The following is a 21,892-nucleotide window of genomic DNA, read 5'->3' on the forward strand; positions in this document are numbered from 1 at the left end:
TGTTTCCCTTTTCTAATTTACTGCCTGCAGCAATGCTTGCAATAACGTTACAAAAATCTTTAGAACATCTGTGAGTAAAATCCTATAATCAAAGCAACATTTCAGCCATAGCGTATGCTCCCTAGAAATATACAGAAAATGTTGTGAAATAGACCACAGCTGTGGGACACCACTGGGGATTTCAATGTTCTTGATGTGGGTTGCACAGAGCAGTGAGTGAGTGCAAAAAAAAATTAAAACCATGACCCATTGCACCCAAAACTAAAAAGGAGTGATGACATTTTGAAAGGTCATAAACAGCCTAATGCCTCGTACACACGCAACGATTATCGGCCAACCGATCGTCCGACTTTTGTCCAGAGTGGTGTTTTGTTGGTTGGAATGTGCCTAGACTGCACACGAATTTTCTCGGCCAACAAAAATCTACTTCAGAAGTGATGTCATGTGCTGGTTTACTTTCCGTGTGTTTTTTCTTCTCTGAGCATGCCCAGTCTTGCTCATCAGATTTTTGTCTGCCGAAATCTGTACTGACTGACGGAAAATCGGCCGTTATGTTGACAGCCAACAAAAAATTTATAGCCTGCACACCAGATTTTATTCGGCCGAAAAGTCAGAGTCGGTTGTCGGAAGCATCATACTAACAAGCCGAAAATCGGCCGATCGGACGTTGGCCGAAAATTCCCGGCCAATAATCGATGCGTGTGTACGAGGCATGATTCTAGAACATCATTAGCCAGAAGAACTCTGGTCCTGGACTGCTCAGTGAGATGAAAGTGACTTTGCAGCACAAGGGATTATGACCTAAAGCAGAATTGCCATTTTTTTTTTCCCCAATTACCTTCTGTGCTGTAATGCTCTCTTCCAAGCACATTCAAATCCAGCAGTGTATTGCTGCTATCCTGGTGGAATACAGCAGGTCCCACACTGCCTTCTTGGTCCTCTTTAGCTGGCTGCCTCTTCACAGTGCAGACAGCCAACTTGATGCATCAAAGCCACCCTCCAGATAGCACACACAACAGCTGGGGACAAATTCTAGAGCTTGCTGGGAGATGTCATGTAAGTATCTCAGGAGTCTGCAGAACTAGGTACATCATACTGACCTGATAGAACTGCGGCAGAAGGTGAGCTAAAATGTAAAATATTTTAAAAATAGTCCCTGTAATTCTGATTGCAGAGGAGGGCAGTGGTAAGATAAAACTATCCACATTTTGGGAGTTTATTTCTGCTGTAAAGGTCACTTTTTATTTTTTTATAGTTCTGTCCCTTGTGGGATAAAGTACATGTAGTACTTTGAACCATGCTGCTAGGTGCTTTCTAACCCTAGTTATGAAGCCTGACTTGCCCCTCTTTCATTCTGCCATGGCCAATCCAAAAACAGCTTTGAAGGAGATGGCCAATTCATAGGTGCAACTTGTGGCTGTGAGCTCCTTCTTGAGACAAGCAATTGCAAGAGGAATGCGGGAGGAGGGTGTCGGCTTCTAAACTACTCTTGCTGTTGCTTTTCTCATGAAAATGCTCACAGCCAAGACAAGTTGCAGCTATGAGTCAGACATCTCCTTCAAAGCAGTCGAATCCGCCACATCAAGAGGGCAGAGGGTGCAGGTCAAAGGCTAAAAAGCACTTTAAAAACATGAAACGAATGCCTCGTACACACGCACCGATTGTTGGCCGAGTGATCGGCCGTCTTTTGTCCAGTGTTTTTGTGTTGGTTGAAATGTGCTCTAGACTGCACACAAATTTTGTCAGCCAACAACAACCAACTTCAGAAGTGATGTCATGTTCTGGTTTACTTTCCGTGGGTTTATTTCTTCTCTGAGCATGCCCAGTCTTGCTCATCTGATTTCTGTCTGGCGAAATCTGTACTGACTGAGGAACAATTGGTCGTTCTGTTGACGGCCAACAAAAATTTTATAGCCTGCACACCAGATGATTTTGTTAGGCCGAAAAGTAGGAGTTGGTTATCAGAAGCATCATACTAACAAGCCGACAATCAGCCGATCGGACGTTGGCTGAAAATTCACGGCCAACAATCGGTGCGTGTGTACGAGGCTTAAATGTACTTAGTCCTGTAGGGGAAAAAAATTATATATCTTTTTAATGGTCAGTTTCAGCAATAAGGTCTGCACCTAAAATCGAAGGAGGTTCCATAATGGCAAAGAAACTGATTTAACCGCTTGCCGACCGCCGCAAGTAGATATACTGCGGCGGTCAGCCCCTCACAGGCAAAGTGACGTATATATACGTCACTAGCCTGTGAGGCTCTGGGGAGCGAGGGCGCGCTCCCGCGCGGTCACGGACCCCCCGTGCGTGTGACCGGCGGACCCAATGTCCGCCGCTCACTCTGCGATCGTCGGGGGAGAGGGAGAAAGGCAGGCAGCAAGTGTAAACAAGCTGCCTGTCATTCTCCCCTGTGTAGAAACACTGATCATACGGTTCTACTATGTAGGACCGTTGATCAGTGTTCCTACAGCTCAAGCCACAGCCAATCACAGTTAGAATCACGCCCCTAGGGACACACACAGCCCCTCCCTCTCAAATAAAGTTAACCCCTTCACTGCCAGTGTAATTTTACAGTAACAGTGCATATATATAGCACTGATTACTGTAGAAATGTCACTGGTAACCCCAAAAGTGTCAAAAATGTCAGTCAAGGGTCTGATCTGTCCGCCCCAATGTCGCAGTACCGCAAAAAAAAAAAAAAAAAAAATCGCAGATCGCCGCCATTACGCGTTAAAAAAAAACAACAAAAATCTTTCCCTTTGTTAGTAAACGCGATAACTTTTGCGCAAACCAATCAAAATACGCTTTTTGCAATTTTTTTTTTACCAAACATATGTAGCATAAAACAAATTGGCCGAAAATGTTAAAAAATTTTGATTTTTACTTTTTTTTTTGGGGAATTTCATATAAAAAATGTGAAAAATATTGTTATTTTTGCAAAATTGACGCTCTTTTTTTGTTTACAGCGCGTGATCAAAAAAATCGCACAGGTGATCAAATACCACCAAAAGAAAGTTCTGTTTGTGGGAAAAAAAGGACGTCAAATTCGTTTAGGTACAGCATCGCACGACCGCGCAATTGTCCGTTAAAGTCACGCAGTGCCGAATCGCAAAATACCCCCTGGTCTTTTAGCAGCCAAATCCTCCGGGGCTTAAGTGGTTAAAGAACAAAACTTCATATCACAAAACATCTGCATTTCAGCAGTATTGTTTACTTACAGCAGTTCTAAAAGCTGAATTTTTTTTACCCTTATACATTCCATGCATGAAGGTAAAAAAGAAAAAAATTCAGTGTGCAGCTCCCCCCATAATACTTACCTAAGCCCCATCTCAAACCAGTGATGTGCATGAGGGCAGCGGCTCTCCCCCTCCTCATTAGTGGGGATGCAGTAGCAGGAGTCATTGGCTCATAGTCAGTGAGGAGGGAGCGCTCTGTGACTCATAGCGTACGTTAGGCACATGTAAACATTTGAATGCCCCATAGCCTGGCCACAATTCTGCTTTAATTGGTAAATGTGGCTACAACAGTTTTAGTGCAAACTGCCGTGCTTTTAAAGAAGTGTTATTTTTCAGTATGTTTTCTATACATAAACATACAAAAACAGAATGAACACAATTTGGTAAATAACCATTAAGCAAGAACATAGCAAATTAAAGTATTAGAGACCACATATTTTCTTCAGAACTAACCATCAGATGTTTTCATATTATAGAATAGTTACAGATTGCACAGAACATTTTCCATATTACTGCTGTGATATAAAACAATGAGACTACAACTACATTCAATCCATATGCTCTGGGTCACACAGATTGTGTGTACTTCTTCCAGTCACATTCCAGTTGTCACGTTTCCACTCCAGGTTAGAAATTTAAAGCAAAATAGCTTAATGGTGCTTTAGGAAACACCTCGGTCTCTTCTATTCTCATAGAAAAGCACTATTAAAGCTCAGTCAAGTGATTACCTTTAAAAAAAATATAACAAAAAAAAAAAAAAACCCACAATAAAATGGTACATGAATCCCCATTAAGAAAACCACAACTGACAATTCAAAACATTTATTGGCATAATTTACAGTATTTCAAATACAAGGCAGCAATTGCTAGTGTGCCACTACAGATAAGGTAAGACAAATTGTTTTACATGAGAATTGCCTATTCTCTCTCCAGTACACTGCATTGTGATATTTTATATATATATATATATATATATATATATATATATATACATACATATATACACACACACACACACACACACACACACACACACACTATATGCATAGTGTATATGTGTGTATCATGCACAATGCAGTGTGCCAAAGAGAGATAGAGTATTTGATAGCTCCCTCATTACCGGTCAGGAGAAAAGCAAGAGCTAACCCTCTAATACTTCCAGAGTCTCTAATATAAAGCATGTATACAGGTCAGGGAAATCAAAAGTCCTCATCTTCAAGCTAGTTTGAAATCAGTTATGTAAAAAGTACTGAAGCAAGATAGCCAGACAGCTAACATTTTCAGAGTGCAGAAGTCCGGATAAGTTTCTTTTGAGCACAGTATTGTGAAAAAAACGAATGTTTAAATATTCAATTCCAGCACTGGGATTCTGGCTCTGGTATCTTTTGAAGCAGAGAGGCTAATCTTCAATGCAGGGGGGATCCCAATGTGGGGAGTATAAAAACAAGGGGAGAAGTTTACATTAGGGTTGGTTAATGTTGGGTTTACATGGATGGTAATGTTTGTGTTAGAAGTACTACATATGGGCAGGACACAGTTCTCAGTCCCCATTTAAGAGTATTGAAAGGTATTGTATTAAGTGGTGTGGTACTTACAAGCGGATCGTAAAGATTCTGCTTCAGAGCTCCCTGGGATTCCTTATACTTGGGGCACTCAGTATGCATAGTATGAATTTTCTTTGGGGCACTCAGTATGCATAGTATGAATTTTCTTTGGGGCACTCAGTATGCATAGTATGAATTTTCTTTGGGGCACTCAGTATGCATAGTATGAATTTTCTTTAAGCTGGAACTCTGAACCCTTACATATCCTACAGTTCAATATGTGCACCTAACAGATACTATGGGCATACCTGAGTTCTCATTTGCATAGGATTCCAGGGCATGCTGGAGAGGAATTTTGAAAAGCCACTGTAATGTATGGTACTTTGTATTTGTAACTTATGTAACATTTTCAGAAAACAGGTTTACTGTAATGTACTGTAGGCGTAGACAACAGGAGCTGGTCTGACAACAGCAGACAAGCTAGGTACCAGCTGTATCCTTTGGGAGTGCATAAGCTTCCTAGAATCTGCCAAAAAAAAAAAAGTATGTACACAGTATCTTGACAAAACTGCAACAACGGGTTACAATGTGACATCTTTGGTGCAGGTACACTGCTCTGGAAAGTGCTATCACAGAGCAGGTACCTCTAGATGCCTACTTGCCAGTTAAGTCTTCACCCACAATCCTGGTAAATAGCAGGTACTTCCATGTGCATGTACACCACTTACGACTGATTGCCTTGTAAGCCCAAAATTTGTTAATTACTATTATGCAAATTTTACCCAGCTGCCATTTTGTCCAATATTTTTGGTCACATAGTGAGGTGTTGAAGAAGGAAGGTGGTAATGTGGCTAAGATTTTGTAGTGGGGAGCTGTGTAAAACAGTATATCATACATACGTGCATTTATTGCCAAACTGCTAGGCAAAAAAGAACATTAATGCATTCTTGCAGAAATGTTTTCCCCTGTGGCATTAGGCTTTGTAACCTCTGCCAGGATCTGTTCTAGCTCCCTCATTTAAGAAGTCAGTGCCATTTCTCCATCACCACACCCTCCTATGTACATCAGCATACCCTGCAAAAAGGACAAAGGTTTTATGTAGCTCCTCCTAGTCCCACTCTACATCCTCCATTTTGTGATGTCACAAGCACTTTGTGAGATGGAGGGAAGAGATTGAAGAATGCAATAGAAAGTATAATTTCAGAGCGAATTGGTTTGTTTGCTTGTAGGTTAAAAAGTAGCAGCCAAATGTATAAATAAATGGGTTCTATTTTTAACAAGCATAGTTCTACTAATGTGCAAGCACCTGGATGCGCCAGTCATTATAATGGTACTTTAGTAGTTTTTGGAACATTTGAGGTTGGCTATTACTGTTTACTAGTTGCAGAATAAAAATACTATGTTTAGCAAAAATTACTAAAATCTGACTGCAAGCCTTTTTTTCCTCTTTGAATCTTTTGTAGTTGCTACATTTCTGGTTTGACATGACGACTTACAGCATGGGTGCTCCACCTGAATCCCTCCAGCCGTCGCAGAACTTCAAGTCCCATCATGCCTCTGCGAGGCATGCTTGGAACGGTCAGCCTTGCAATGCCGCATGGGACTTATAGTTTAACAACAGCTGGAGGGCCCATAACTTACAGACTTATACAATAGTAAACTTAATGTATACAGGGTTAGTTACCGCTAAACATGAAAATAATTTACAAAACAATGTGATAACAAATAACTGAAGATTCTGAAATAATTTGCAATTCCCATCTTTGGTTTTCTTCAAGATTTCAGCAGCAGAACTCTGCATTTGGTCTGTCCAATGACCTTATCCATTACAAGGAGCATTTATGTTTTAACATTTACATTTCTGTACAGAAGTGAGACAGCTTCTACTGCAATAGAGAGCTTCTATGCAATAAGAAAGCAAACTATTACCTGCTGTGGGAAGATCCCACCAACTGAGAGGTAAATACAATTCTATTTAAAATATTTTGGGTGGACTGTCATTTAAATTTTGCTCTTCTTCGTAAGCCAGCATAGATCACAATTTACTAATCTTACTTTGTACAAATAAACTTGTGGCTATGACGGGAGAGGCCTATTGGGTGCATCTGAAACAAAGGACAACCTTGTGTTTGTAAGAACATTAGTTCCTGCACTCTCTCATTGTATGCTGTAGTGGAGCAGACTTTACTCCTAGCAAAAAAAACAAAAGTGGTGGGTCACAGCTCTTCAAGTTCAGGACAGAACATACTACATTTCAAATGTACTGAGCAGTACAAGCTCACCTCAGAAATACATGAAGTGCCCTCTAACCAGTCCAACATATCTGTAGTGTTTATCTCATGTAGGAGCTACCTTGACAAATTTAAACATAGGAACAAAAGACTAATCTATTTCATACATAAGGTCCAATGTGAATAGGCATGCAGACTTCCCCTGTGTTTGCAGCTCAGATCCCACACATCTTCAGGGCCTCTGCAACTCATCTTTACTATTCCCATTATTGGAGATTAACATATCACAGAAAATAGGTCCAAGGTCAAACATGCCATTACATAAATTAGAAATTTAAATTAAGAGGGTCTAAATTTGAGGGTCTAAAATTGTGATAGTAGATCCTAACCTGGATATGTCCGTAAAAATACATGGTCAGCCCAAGAGCCTACCACTGTGATAATCTGAATGTTGACAATAACGAATAAGATTCTTATGGGGTTGCGGATATGGCACAAATAATTGGGTATATTATGAAGTATACATTATGTAAGGTATATTTAAAAAAAAAAAAAAAAAAAAAAAGGAAAATTGAGGGTATCCATATTATAACTTGACACCTGTGTATGAATTAAATGTTCATGTTTATCAATGTTGACAGAAATGTACTCCTTTACTTGGTGCCCTTATGTGTAATAACTGGTAACACCAGTTCAATAAACCTGCAGATGAACCAGTATTGCAATTTCATTGCTATAAAATGGATCATTAATACTATTATTCAATTAAAGGGAAAATTCTTTTTAAGTACCTAAGACATTGAAGCAGCTTGCTTTATAAGAACCCTTCAAGAATTATTTTTTTTTTTTTTCCATTTTAGCAAAACAACTGATGGCACTGTTAATTAAAATTCTACACCCAACTGTGAGAAATACATTAAGAACCATAACAAAAACAATTATGTATGCAAGAACTTTAAATATAAACAAGCCTGGGAATGTAAAGGCACAATTAATGTTTAAGTGACTTCGAATTGACAATTTATAACAAAACTCACTTATAATTGTCTGCGCTGGATTTGAAAACTACCAGTTATTTTAACTTGACATTCAGCAATTATGGTTTCATCAAAAATATCTGTACAAATTTCCCTGTTCAGTCATTCACAATGTTATAAAGAAGAATTCCCGAGGATTTTATTACTATGAATCTCTAAGTGCAAATATGTCCTCAGAAGTCCGGTCATAGCAATGACTGAGGTTAGTATTCCCTTCATTGTCATCATAATGATAAAGATTTCCTCTGTACACTCATGGTAAAGTAGGTCTCAGTAGCATAACCTTCACATAAATTAGATTGCAGGCCATTCAGCAGAAAAGTCTTATGCCTGCTGGTACAGCAGTTGAGCAGCAGGAAGAGTGTGTCAAATTAAATAAAGATAGGTGGAAAGTATTCTGGGACAGGTGGAAAGTTCACTAAAATATTTCCTCTTGTTGGCAAGCTAAGGCTCTAAAATCAGCACCAACACTTGATTTGCAGAAATCAACTATTTGTCAAGCCCTGGGAAAAGAAAAAGAACAAATATATTAGTTGAAAACAATACCCAACTGTAAAAATCGAGTCAAAAACTACAGGTAAAATGTTTAAATTTATCAGGGACGCAACTAAAAGATAAACATTCTTGATATTTCCAATTTATTGCTGGATGGACAGTTAGCCACTAAAAAAATATGTGGCTTGATACTACGGACCATCTTCTGAAAACAGTAGGTTACCAGGATGTTACTACTGTTGATACTTTTATAGTTACTAACCTTGAAAAACTATTAGAAACAAGACCTCTGATCTAATCAGCTGTATATCAGTTTTTGGTTAGGGACTCCAAAGTATGGGTATCTAAATTCTATTGTTTTGGATAGAGCAGGAAAGGGTTAGCACTCCATATAATTTTTTTTTTTCCCCGTTTTGGGCCAACTATGCTTACATCTTCAGTGGTGACCTACCAGGACTGAGCATGATGGTAAAACCAAGATTTTGAGTTTTAACCCTCCTCTTATGTTAGCTTTCTGTTACTATCCATGATGTTAACGGGTCGGTTTTGACCCGTGTCTTAAATCAGCCATAAAATACCCTCTGAACAATTATTTATCATCCAATTTGTTTCTTACCTCTTGGTTACCTTATTAGGCTTCTTTATCCTTGAAAATATTGGTTTTAATATTTTTGGTGTGACCCCTTAGACCTTTCTTTTGATAGCATACCTCTCATTTTCAAATATAAAAAAGGGTAAAATAAAGTCATCAACTCTGAAATGTATTGGTCCTATGTTTCTTCACTTTATTTAGAGATGCAGACAAGCAGGCAAAGAGATAGGCCCCTCCCTAACTACAGCTCACAGGGTTGAGAGGTGATTGGCTGTCAGTGTTACTAAGCAGAGAGAGTGTTTAAGATTTCAGTTTTGGCACTTTAGTGTCCTATAATCCTATATTATAACTGGGTCAGAATTGACCCTAACCCCATAAACGTCTTAATTTTCACCACAGTATTTTATAATTTAGTGAAAATTATTCTTTTTCTATTACATTGTTTAAATAGAGGTTCCTGACAAAGTAAAAAAATCTTGATGCAATAAACAAATTTATGTGATAGTTACAGACATTCAAAACCTGAAAACGGGTCGGTTCTGACCCTAACACAAGAGGAGGGTTAAGAGGAATACTTGTTCAGGTGACAACTTTCTAAAAGAGGATTCCCCTCACTTTAGATATTCCTTGTCACTTCCTCATGTGTCTCTAAAACAGGAAGTGATGGGAAATATCTCTATTGTAATTAAAAGGGTTTCAACTCTCCCCTATGCCTTTGTCCTTGCACCTGGGTTGACACCCAAATCCTCCCCACACCCCACTATGTATACCGGGCTCTGCATGCCCATCTGTGCGTCCAGGACCGGTACAGTGGGTGCTGCTGGATAGAGGGGAGGGAGGAGAGCAGACACACGTCCACTCTCCTCCCCTTCTAATGGTTTACCCAGAAGTGACGTGTCACATCACTTTCAGGTCCACATTAACCGTTTTCCGGGCCATCAAGGCCAGAAAAACATTTAATGCAGTGCAATGTGCATTGCATTAAATTCAGTGGAGCACAGGGGGGGCATAAAGAGTTGTTCAGACCCTGGATGTCTCATTAAGGAGAACCTGTCATCAAAAAAAAAAATCCATTGCACAGGGGACTTTTTATAAATAATAATGTTACCCCCAAGCACATAAAGTATCCCCCGAAAAATTGAGGCCCCTGAACTCAACATATTTGCACATACAAACGTAAAATGCACGCAGTAGGACGCCTACGCCTGAAAACCTTGATTGCGAAACACGTTACATATTGCTGCACACGCTGAAATGAAAGCAATAGTTTTAGCACCAGAGCTCCTTTCTAACGCTAAACTGATGACCTATAGGGGGGCTTTTAAAATGTCCTCTATGGAAAAAATAGGGCAGCGATATGTTGGGTATCCATTTACTTGGTGCAAAGTCGGCTTTTATATTTTACCAAAAAAATTGGGTAACTTATTGCGTTTTTGTGCTCCCTAAAATGTACTTTTAATGTGTTTTTTTTTTTTAAGTTAAAAGATTAAAAAAGGTTAAAGGATAAGTTCAGCTTTGGGAACATGTTACATGTTCCACCTGTAAGCTTTGTTAAAAAAAAAAAAACTGGCTCCAACTTTTTTTTTAGCGGCTGCTAGATTTAAAGCAAAATTTGTCAAAACCCTGCCCTATGCTATCCAAAATTAAAAAAGAAAAAGTTCTTAATATACTTTAAAGTTCTGCATTATACAAGGGCAAAATGCATTTTAAAAAGGGATTTAGCAATAGCAGCCTAAGGTTCTCTCTCATGACATATTAATAAGCTGCAACTGATGGAAATGTCCTCTGGGCTCCAGTGGATATTGAGGAAGCTGAAAGATTCTTACTCTTTACACAAATATTAAAAAGTAGATAATAACTTAACCCAGACACACCATTAAGGCAGGGCACAGCTTCCAGAGCGTGTTCAGCACAGTGGTAGGTACATCCACCAGGAGGATAATCAGACTGAAGATTGTTGAGCACAGTCATGGACTGTGTGTAGCACTGACTCTGTGCTCTTAAATAAAGGTCTTTCAATCTTTTTCCCACCTTTAATACTCAAGGACCACTTATAGATTTTCCATGTTGTCAGGCAAGGAAAAGGAGAGCTCTAAAGCCAGCACACTATTTATGAAGTGGAAATACAGACATTGCCATGGCTGATCTCATTTTGAGAAAGCTGTCAGAAAAAGAATATAGAATATGAAAGCCAAAGAAACGTATAACACCTTATTTGTTACAGGCTTGTGACTCAAAGCACTGAAGTTAGAAAGTCACCATGACCGCAAAGAAACGAATTTCAGAAGACATCTATGGAAGCGATCAGGTTTCTCCCATGGAAACCAAGGAGACAATTTTGGTTAAAGCTTGAGCTCTTTGCTACACATTTATTCAGAAGAAGATATGACAAGGAAAGGATGCTTGGTCCATAGATAAAGCTGTGTGTTTGTGAAACATTTTGAGGCAAAAAAAAATAATTTATTGTAATATCCTTTTCCTAGAGTACATAGTGGCATAAAGGACAACATAATTCAGGTACACTGGGTTATTCTGCTGCCTTTAGGAGGTTTGACTCTGTCAAACAAAGCTGTAAGGACAGATCAGTATAACCCCTACCACTCCCAGCATGCCTCAGTTTTGTTACTAGATTATGAGAATAGGATTACAAACACAGAGCTGACCTGTGTCCCATAATGTACTCAAATAAAAAGGTAGGTCATGGTAGGTCAAAAATCCTATTTTCTTAACCATACACTATGGGATAAAAAAAGAATTCAGATACACTAGGACTTCCAAAAGCAGTCCAAATGAGTGTGTGCAATACAGCATATTAGCCGGATTATGAAAACCAACAGGTTAACACAGCGAGCTCAACAGAGCCAACTGAAGAATGTACGACCAAAGGCTTAAACATCCATCTGGTAATACCCGATGAAAGTGTGAACAGAAAAGACTAGGTGACAGCCTAGCGACTCTGAAAAGCAGATGCTGGATGATGAAAAGCCCATGAAGCACTAAAGTGCAGTGTGCTTTGACAGGGAAAAGAAGAATCTTGCTCTTGCGACAAGTGTTAATGATTAACTGACTAATCCACTTAGTGATGGTGGAATGAGGAGGAGGCTGTCTCCTAGAGGGACCTTCAAGAATTAAATATAATTCCTGTGTAGGACAAGATAGGGTTTTTTGCAGTTTACGACCACAAACTCAGAAACTTGCCTTGCAGAAGTGATGGTGACAAAAAGGCAACCTTGTAGTTAGGGACAGACAATACAGGGAAATCCCTAGTGGAATAGAGGGAAATCCCTAGTGGTTTCAAGGGGCAGTCTTTGAAGAACCTAGAGAGCCAGGTTGAGATCAAACAGAATACGTGGGGAACATACAGGGGAACAATGTGAGCAACACCTCCTACCAAGGCCTTCACGCAGTAGTGACAAGCAGGCTAAGGCTGAGATTAGACCCTTAATGGTACTCCTTGGCAAACACTGATCCAGACCAGATTGGAGAAAATGCAAGATTCATCCAACAAAGAACATTCAGAGAGGGAACTTGCTGGCCTAGCCCCAAGAGAAACATGCTTTCCAAGTTTGATGGTTGACTGTGAGAAGCTGATTTTCATAGGTATGACTGAATCGGTTAGGTCCCTGTCCCTCAGAACCAAACCTTCAACAGCCAAGCCAGCCAAACCAACTGCCAAGAAGCAGAGTGGAAACCCAGTGCTTGGGGCAAAATAAATGGATGATCTTGGAGGGCCCAAGGAGAGAGTGTGCCAGTAGCCTGACAAGGTCTAAGTACTATGTCCCCTGGGCTAGTTTTGGTGCAATGAGAATTAACCAGAATGCGCTCCATTTCATATCCTGCAGAGTAGTAAAAGTGCAGATCAAATTGAACTGATTCCACTGAGTTATCAGAGCATAAGCTTCAAAGGCTAGAGGATCCCTGGATCTGGAAACAAACCTGCTCTATTTGTTGTTGAAGCTGGAAGTCAGGAGGTCTACAACCATATAGTTGTTGCAAGCTAATACTGTGGCATTTTAAAACTGAATCGCAGTCAAATTACCTCGTAGACAAGTGGTCCAGCACTGAAAGAATAGCCAAATCTCCCTGATTTCCAAAATATTGATCAGGAGTCGAGCTTCCTTTGAAGAAAGGTAGTACCTAGGACTTATTCCCAGCCTGATAAGCTGGCATCCATCCTGAGCACCTTCCAAACTATTGGAAGGATTTTCTGGATTCCAATGCCAAATTTGTGACCCACAATGCCACTTCATGCCTGGCCCTACTGATCAGATGTACGGTCCAAGAAACTGCACCCTCTTGTCCCGTGTTGCCAGGATATTGAGTTGCAATAGTCTGGAGTGAAACTGGGTATATTACACTGTGTCTAAGGATGACACCAAAGGCCCTCATGGAAAATTGAGTCGATTGGCTCCTGGGCTGCAGAGTACAAACTAGGAAGCCGAACTAGGAAGCAGCCAAGTCATAAAACAGTTCCAGCACTGATTTCTGGAGATTTAGGATCCACCCGAGTCTCTGTCAGGTCTGCATGGTCCAATAGACACTGTTTGCAATGAACAGGCCAAAAGCAAGGACCACAATTCGCTAAGGTCACATGCCCACATCAAAACACAGGTAAGCCTTAGGCCCCGTTCACACTGGGGTGATCAGACTTGGGGGGGGCGACCTCCGAGGTCGCGGTGCGAGCAGCGCGCCGCGACCTCGGAGCGGCCGGCACGGACTTCATAACATTGAAGTCTATGACGGTCGCTCCGGGTCGCCCCAAAGAAGCTCCGGACCCTTTTTCTAAGTCGGAGCGACTTGTGTCGCTCCTATTAGAACAGGTCCGCAGCTTCCCTATGGAAGGCGACCTACGGCGACCTGTGAGGCGACCAGGTCGGCTTAGTGTGAACGGGGGCTTAATGCACAGGGAAGATGGGGCAACGCAAGTAGGCATCCTTGATGTTCACACAGGCCAGGAGGTCTCTCCTGGATGCATTTGTTTAGAATGATTCCATATAGAATTTCTGTAAGCAGAGAAAACTTTAGATCTAGTACTGAGTGGGTGCCTCCTTTTGCTCTGGGGACAATTTTCAGATTGCAAAAGAGTCCTTCCCTTTTTCTGGGATAATATCTATGATCACTTAAGAGAGGAACTGCACTAAAGCAGTGTAAAAGGTCCACCAATCTTTGCAGGAATGTTGGCAAGTTTGAAAACAGGAAGTAGGGTGGAGGCACAGACTGAAAATCAAATTTGAAGCTCCTGAATATAACATTCTGGACCTAAATATGTCTGGAATTATCCTGGGACCAGGCAAGCATGCAGGACAGCATACGAAAGGGGGCCTTTTTGTTTAAGGAATAGAGGGCAGAGATTCTTCCTTGCTTTTTCTGGGGCACTAGGGTACTGATTCCCCTAGTGACTTGCTTAATGAAGCTATCCATGGATTTGCCATCAAAGGGAATAAACAAGAGACATTTCTTGTTCTGATACTCCGCAGACCAACATTTGAGGCAAAGGATCCCAAAAGGACGACAATTCTGGATATTTGGTGTATAATATCGGTTAGTTCCTCAACACAATACAGCTGGGCAACATGCATGAGCTCCAATTGCTGAAGGACAGGGGATTTGTCAGAATAGATCCAGGGTCCTTGTCCACACCCTTGAACCAGAAAGCTTAAACTTGACAGATGGACATGGTCGCAATTTCAGGTTGCAGAGAAGGACCTGAGAGGGAGAATAGGACCTTAGAAAGGCCTCCTAACCTGTTATTCTCTGGGTCTTTAAAAACACAATTGTCCTCAACAGGAATAGTCAGATTCTTGTTAAGAGAGAAAATTGGCTGGGTCCACAATGGGGCCAGGCCACTTCTTTAGGAACCCACCATTCATAGGGTATTGCTGGGCAAAACACTTAGAAGCAAAGATTTTTTTCTGGGTTAGGCCAAATACTATACATGACCAGATGCAATGGGGAAAGCCATGAAAAGTCCTAACAGTTTGAAAGCTCCTAAGAGAACCCAGGCTACCCACTTTAAGTGTAGCCAACACAGGCATCAACTGACTGCATCAACAAGGATCAAGATATATTAAATTCTGTAATGCCTGCAGACTCTGTCTTGGGCAACAAATACTCAAATAAGAATAAGGAAAAAATCTCATTCTTGGCTGACTGAATTCTCGGAGGCTGCAGTGGATTCTGCACAGAGATGGATTCTGGAGGAGAGGGCATGGAAGCATGCACTTGCATTCGAAGTCCGCTTTTATAGCTGCAATTTTCCCCTTAAACTCAGATCGTAAGAGGCTTTTCCCCTAGACAATAAAGAGGAAGAATTAACCCCTGAAGGGGTTAAGGAAAACTCAGGAGTGCTGCAACTCCAGCATGGGACAGTGACCTGTGCTATTGGGTGTCGGGTCTTATAGAGGGGACAATGCAAGATCCCCTGGAACTGTTAGCGGATCACAAACTGACCAGGCCCCCAGGACTACTGCCCTTGCGCTTATGCTCTGCAAAATTAGAGCAAAGTGAGAGACTGCCCATAAAGGTACTCAGAATTTCACTGCCAAAGCAGAAGGGGTAATGGTGTCTATCACCAGGTCACTGATAAGGCAGCAGGGAGCCCAGGTACCATCCTAAGGATCATAGAACTGATGCAGGTACAAAGGATATTACAGAATAGCACCAGTATCTGCACAAAACCATAGAGGGACTTGCCCAGAAGCAGAATGGTGCAAAGCTGCAAAAGGCAAGCCCCATTGAGCACCAAATTCAAAATCTGGCACAGCCCTCATTATCACTACTGGACAGGTGACCAAAATGGGTCACGTCTGGTTTCCAGAGGATTACCCACTAGGAGGGAACCAAAAACTGTCTGCACCAAGCAGGTTCCCTGTAAAAACAAAGGCCCTATTCACTGCACCTGAGGTCAAGCAAGGGCTCTTTCTTCTCCCCAGGTAATACCTCCATAAGGTAACATAGAGCTGTACTGTAGTTCAGTTACTCTTACAGGTCTCATCCCCCACCCCCAGGCTGTGACTGGACTGTGAAAGGAGAAGCAGCAAACTGATTATCTCATCTTTCTGTCACTGCGCTCTCTCCCTGTTAATGTACTCTTTGCTGCAGTAAAAATTGATTTTTGTAAAATCTTACCGTAAAATCCTTTTCTCTTAAGCTCATTGACAGACGTAGTCCTCGTTGATTAATAACAACTCGGGTTATACTGCCCTCTACAGGAGTAGGACTAGACAGGAAAGAAAACGTTCTGGCCACACCCTAGGGGCAGTCCCAGAGGGTATATCCTCTCACTTCCTGCTACAGCAAATCAGTTATGTCACAAAGCAGTGTTTAGAGAATTTAACCCAACCCAACTCAAAAACAGAGGGGCGGGTACTACGTCTGTCAATGAGCTTAAGAGAAAAGGATTTTACGGTAAGATTTTACAAAAATCAATTTTTCTCTGTCGCTCATTGACAGACGTAGTCCTCGTTGATTAATAACAACTCGGGACGTCCCAAAGCAGTACCACAAAAGAAGGGTGGGATAACAGAAATTAAAATCCAGAAGGCCCAACCGGAGCCAACCAGAAGCATCAAGGACTCATCGAGTAAAAAGATGAGACCTAAGTGAAAAACCCAACAAACCCTCGAGGTAGACCACCGGTCTCCTCAAATTGCGGCCTGCAGAACCTTGTGGCCAAAAGAGGCATCTGACGATGCCATCACATCAACTTTATAAAATGATGTAAAGGTATGCACCGACGATCAAGTCATCGCCTTGAAAACCTGGATCGCTGACGCCTGATGGCAGAAGACCCAGAAAAGACTAGGCACCCGAGTAGAGTGCGCCTTAACAGGGAATGGAAGATTCCGACCCTTAAATAGAATAAGCCTGTACCACCGTCTGACTGGTCCATCTAGAGATGGTCGCGGCAGACACAGGCAACCCCCTTCTAGGGCTATCCGTGATCACAAAAAGTGAGTCCGTCTTACGAACCCAGTTCGTAGTAGTCAAGTGTACCCTGATTGTCTGAACCCCATCCAAGGAGTGTAATGCAAACTCCCAAGGATGGCTAGTCTTAGGACACGGGGAAAGTAACACAATATTTTTATTCAGATGAAAAACTCTGAAAACCACTTTAGGAAGGAAGGATGGATTCGGAAGAAGAACCACCTTATCCCTATGAACCACCAGATATGGGGAACGACAAGATAATGCGGCCAGTTCTGACACCCTGCGTGCAGAAGTAATGGCCACCAAGAAGGCCACCTTCTGGGATAATGTAAGCAAGGGAATCTCCCTAATATCTTCAAAGAGAAGTTTCTGAAGAACCGACCACACTAAATTAAGATCCCAGGCGGTAAGGGTGCACGCACTGGCGGAGCCAGATGTCGCACCCCCTGGATGGAATTCCGCACCAAGGAATGATTAGTCAAAAGTTTCTGAAAGAAGATTGCTAACGCTGAAACTTGACCCTTGATATGCTCAAGGACAGTTTCTGCTCAACCCCTTGTTGCAGACAGACCAAGATTCGGGTCACCAAATAGGTATGTGGGGGAAATCCAAGAGATTCACACCCCGCAATACAAGACTTCCATGTGCTGGAAGTCGCTTTCCTTGCTTTAACTAGAGGTAGGAATAACTGAAGCTGACACTCCCTTGTCCTTCAGTACCTGGGTCTCTATGGCCAGGCCATTAAGCCAGCGATTGTAAAGCAAGATGGAAGATCGGTCCCTGAGACCGCAAATCCTCCCTGAGAGGAAGTCCCCAAGGAGCGTCCGCGACTAGCCTCACCAAGTCGGCGTACCAGGCTCGACGAGGTCAGTCCGGAATTTCCAGAATAACTGGAATTCCCTCCACCTCTATCCTGCGCAGAAGTTCCCGCAGTAACTAGAGAGGATGGAAGACATGCCGTAGCTGAAACTGCCCCCACGGGGCGATCAGCATTTCTGCTGCATCCGCTAGAGGATCGCGGGTGCGAGCTACAAACCTCCGCACCTTCCTGTTGAGCCAAGGTGCCAACAGATCCACATCCGGGGTGCCCCAATGAAGGGACAGCTAGTGAAAAACCTCTGGATGAAGAGGCCATATGCGATTAGATCCGAATCGGGCTGCTCTAGAGCTGCTTGATCCAGTAAATCAGACAAAATCTTTTCGCTCTCAGTTCCGATACCCTTATTGGTAACCTGGATACTATCGGAAGGAATGACCTCCCCTGGTTGAGCATCTGAGACTTCCTGGTCCACTCGCTCAACCGGATCCGATTGTCCAGGGAATCGGAATTCTGATTCCATTAGAAAAGAATCTCCTTCAGGAGAATTCGGGTACGAGACTGGGTATACAGTACTGCCTCTAAGAAGGCCACCATCAGTCCCAGCCAATTGACGGACAGCAACATCCGAATCGTTGACTGAACCTTCTGGAGTTTCTCCGCAAGGAGAAACTCTCTTGCCCAGGATGTATCCAACCTTAGGCCCAGATAGTTCAGTCTCCTGGTGGGAACCAGGGATGATCTTTGGGAAAGCGAAGAAAAACGCTGATGTCCTGCGATGATGGGGATATAAAGATAGGCATCCTAAATGTCTATGGACGCCAGGAAATCCCCCTGATGCAGGGAGGCCACCACTGTTCGGATGGACTCTATTTTTCCCCCAAGTCCAGAAATTGGAGGCACCTTGCCCTCTTTCCTGGGCATTGTGAACAGGTTCGAATAGAACCCCTGAAACCGTTAAATGTTAGAAGGGAAGAATCGCACCGGTGGAAGTGATCGAAACTCGATCCTGTATCCTGACCGTATGACCTCGCGAACCCCTTAGTCCGGGGTTCTGGCAAGCCATGGATCCGGAAACCGGTGAAGACCTCCCCCCACCCCAGAGATGGGTAGGGGCGCATCAGGCTATATTCTTCAGGCTTGGCTGAGCCGGACTTTTTGTTTAGCTGACCAGAGCCCTTTGAAACCCCTCTAAAGGGGCTTTGGAGGGTTTCGCCTTATCGCCCGCCCTCGCGGAACGAACAAACTCTTTGAGCAGAAAGGGAAGGTCCTCGTTGGTTACGAGGTCCTCTTTATCCTAACAGTCTGTGGCAAGACAGCAGGTGGTACCGCCTATCCTTTAAAGAGGGATTCCTCAAACGGATAGCGCCTAGCCATGCGTTAGGAAATAACAGGGGTTCGTTTCAAAACGACCCTATTTGGGTAAAGGAAAATCCTTCGCCCTTTTGGTAGGCTAACAAGTACCAAAAAGGAATTTCAGTCTCCGCTACCTCTGCCGGTGTAACCTCAAGACTAAAGGTTTCCCGGACGGACAACTAGTGCATCCACCACTCTTGTGCTATGGCGGAGGCAGAAACGTTCTCCTCACGGCTGAGGAGACATTACCTGAGACAACAGCCCCATAAGAGGGACCTGCAGCTGCATTGACCAGCTCCGAATCCGTATCTGAAGTATCAGATAAAAAATAGGGGTAGGCGGGGGTCGCTTCTTGACCCCCGTCTCTGACAGGCCACCTCCACCCCGGATACCAAAGACTCCAAAACTGCCGATAATGCATTAAAAACAAGTGGGGTACTGGAGGGTCCTGCGGCCACCTTGAGGGGATCAGGTGGGGATACCTATGCGGCAGGGTCAATGATTTATACAAGACATTTGCCAGCGACAAAAAATGACAAAGTAAAAAACTTTTTTTTTTTTTTTTTGTATCCCCCAGTCGCAACAGCGCCCCTCAGTGTTACCTGCCTTTTTGGACCCCGCAGAGAGAGAGAGAGAGACCCCAAGGCTCATCCCTGATGCACAGAAGTTTTCATCAGCTTGCTCAGTGCTGTCCTGTTACAGACAGGAAGTCTTTGGCCCTTTTTCCTGGGTAAAGGAGGCGGCTCCGCCCCTTAACATGCCTTCCGGCGCCTCCCCCTGGCTCCACGAGGTGTTTGATCACCTCAAAAATGGCCGCCCCCATGCTGGAGACACGAGGCTACGCCAATATGGCGGCCTTGTGTGCTCTGCAAGACAATGGCGGCGGCCTGTTAGGATAGCGGCGGTTTAGCAGCGGCCTGCGGGATGCTGTGTTCGGCCTAGCGGCCTGCGGGAGTGCATCGGCCCCCCAAACTTCACCCTGGATGGTGATCAGCCTGGCCGGACCCTGGGCCGTCGGAAGGCAGCCTGCCCTTGCTGGAGGAATGCGATCTGGACTGCAGTTATACATGCATAGACATCGCTCTGTGAACACCTCTGACAGGTAGGATACCTTATGCTACCACAGTAATATTCTAGTACTGCCACTGACTTCAGTCATCTTTACAGTTTTGAAATGACAGATTGTCAGCTCCCAAACCAAGCCTCCTGGTTTCTTGTTCACAAAATCACACTCAAATAGGGGGATCTGTGACATGTTATAGGATAAAGGGGAGACCCATCCTTACCATTTCAGAGAGGGGCCAGCATTCACCACAAACCCGTCAGGGGGAAAAGGGGGAACATACTACTCACCATACCGGAACCAGGCGGGCGCCAACTCCTGACAGTACCCCTCTCCACCGGGGTGGGAGGGCTGTCGACCAATACGGACGCCGTGACTCATGGTCATTGGCGTTTAAGCGAGACGTTTAACTCGCAGGGTCAGTCCCCGTCCAGTGGGACTATGTCGCGGCCGACCCAGCGCGGAGCTATGGCCTGCACGCGCTCGTAGGCTGAACTGGGGTGACCACTGGATCTCAACATCCAGCCCGTCGCCCAGTTCCAGCTTTCTTGCTTGAAGATCTCACAGGAACACTAGAGAAAAAAGCTGTCTAAAAAAATCTTTCTAAGAAAAAAAATCCTGCCAGGACCGAAGATCCTAGCAAGGCATCTAGGTCCTTACTCCTAACTAGACAGATAAAACTGATTTGCTGTAGCAGGAAGTGAGAGGATATACCCTCTGGGACTGCCCCTAGGGTGTGGCCAGAACGTTTTCTTTCCTGTCTAGTCCTACTCCTGTAGAGGGCAGTATAACCCGAGTTGTTATTAATCAACGAGGACTACGTCTGTCAATGAGCGACAGAGAAAACTGATTTGGTTCTTCTGCTTTGTTCCCTCAGTTTAAGCTTTACTGTACTGCAGCTCTCCTGGACTGCAAGGGGTGATATTAAATCATATTCAGATACTTACACTGCTTGCATGTAATTAAGAATTTATCAATTTTAACAGATTAACCGATACAGAGCTACATAGTTTGTGTCTTATTTCTGCATGGATTTTAGCTTTAATTAAAATAACTCCTGCATGCATAAATAATTTCTTTAAGAGATATTTAATAGCTGGTATATACAACTTTAATCAAAAACTATGTAAACAATTAGGTGCATTTCTTGTTCTGTATACAGTAGAAGGTAAAGTTTACACCAAGCAATATCTCAGTGTTTATGATAAAGAAATCTTGTGCACCAATTTCAATTTGCTTAGGAAAGAAATCACAGCTAAGCAAAGGGCAGAGCATGTTTTAAATGAGGGGTTGTTGAAATCCATTATTAAACCAATGAACATTTTAAATACTTTGCCTGCCAACAGGTGGGTAGCTAATACAGAGTCAGTGCTTGGCAGGGTTTTATATTGTTCTTTGCGCTGTTATGTGTAGTAAACCATGGGCACCAATTTCTACGTAACATAGTTCAGACCAGAGCCAATTTTATTGCTGGTAAAACTGATTTTACTTTAAACACCTAAATACACTTGTGAACTGTTCCATCTGCCGAAAATATTGCCTTTAATTCACCCATTTTTGATTACGACATAGCACACAGTCAAGGGGGTGAC

The 21,892-nt window shown here is 42.9% G+C and overlaps 1 protein-coding gene across 1 annotated transcript in view; it reads right to left on the reverse strand.

Annotated features, from left to right (window-relative positions):
* Window positions 1-7,993: 7,993 nt before the first annotated feature.
* The window catches only part of LOC309547216 (glycerol kinase-like), a 132,426-nt gene continuing 118,527 nt past the window's right edge, over window positions 7,994-21,892 (reverse strand). Inside the window, exon 19 of the mRNA XM_082247022.1 lies at window positions 7,994-8,551. Within this exon, the coding sequence (XP_082103148.1) occupies window positions 8,538-8,551 (14 nt within the window). The 3' untranslated portion in view covers window positions 7,994-8,537. The remainder of the gene's footprint in view (window positions 8,552-21,892) is intronic.

This window comes from Pelophylax lessonae (assembly GCF_965119305.1).
Source record: "Pelophylax lessonae genome assembly, chromosome: 2".
In the NCBI taxonomy this organism is placed as follows: domain Eukaryota; kingdom Metazoa; phylum Chordata; class Amphibia; order Anura; family Ranidae; genus Pelophylax; species Pelophylax lessonae.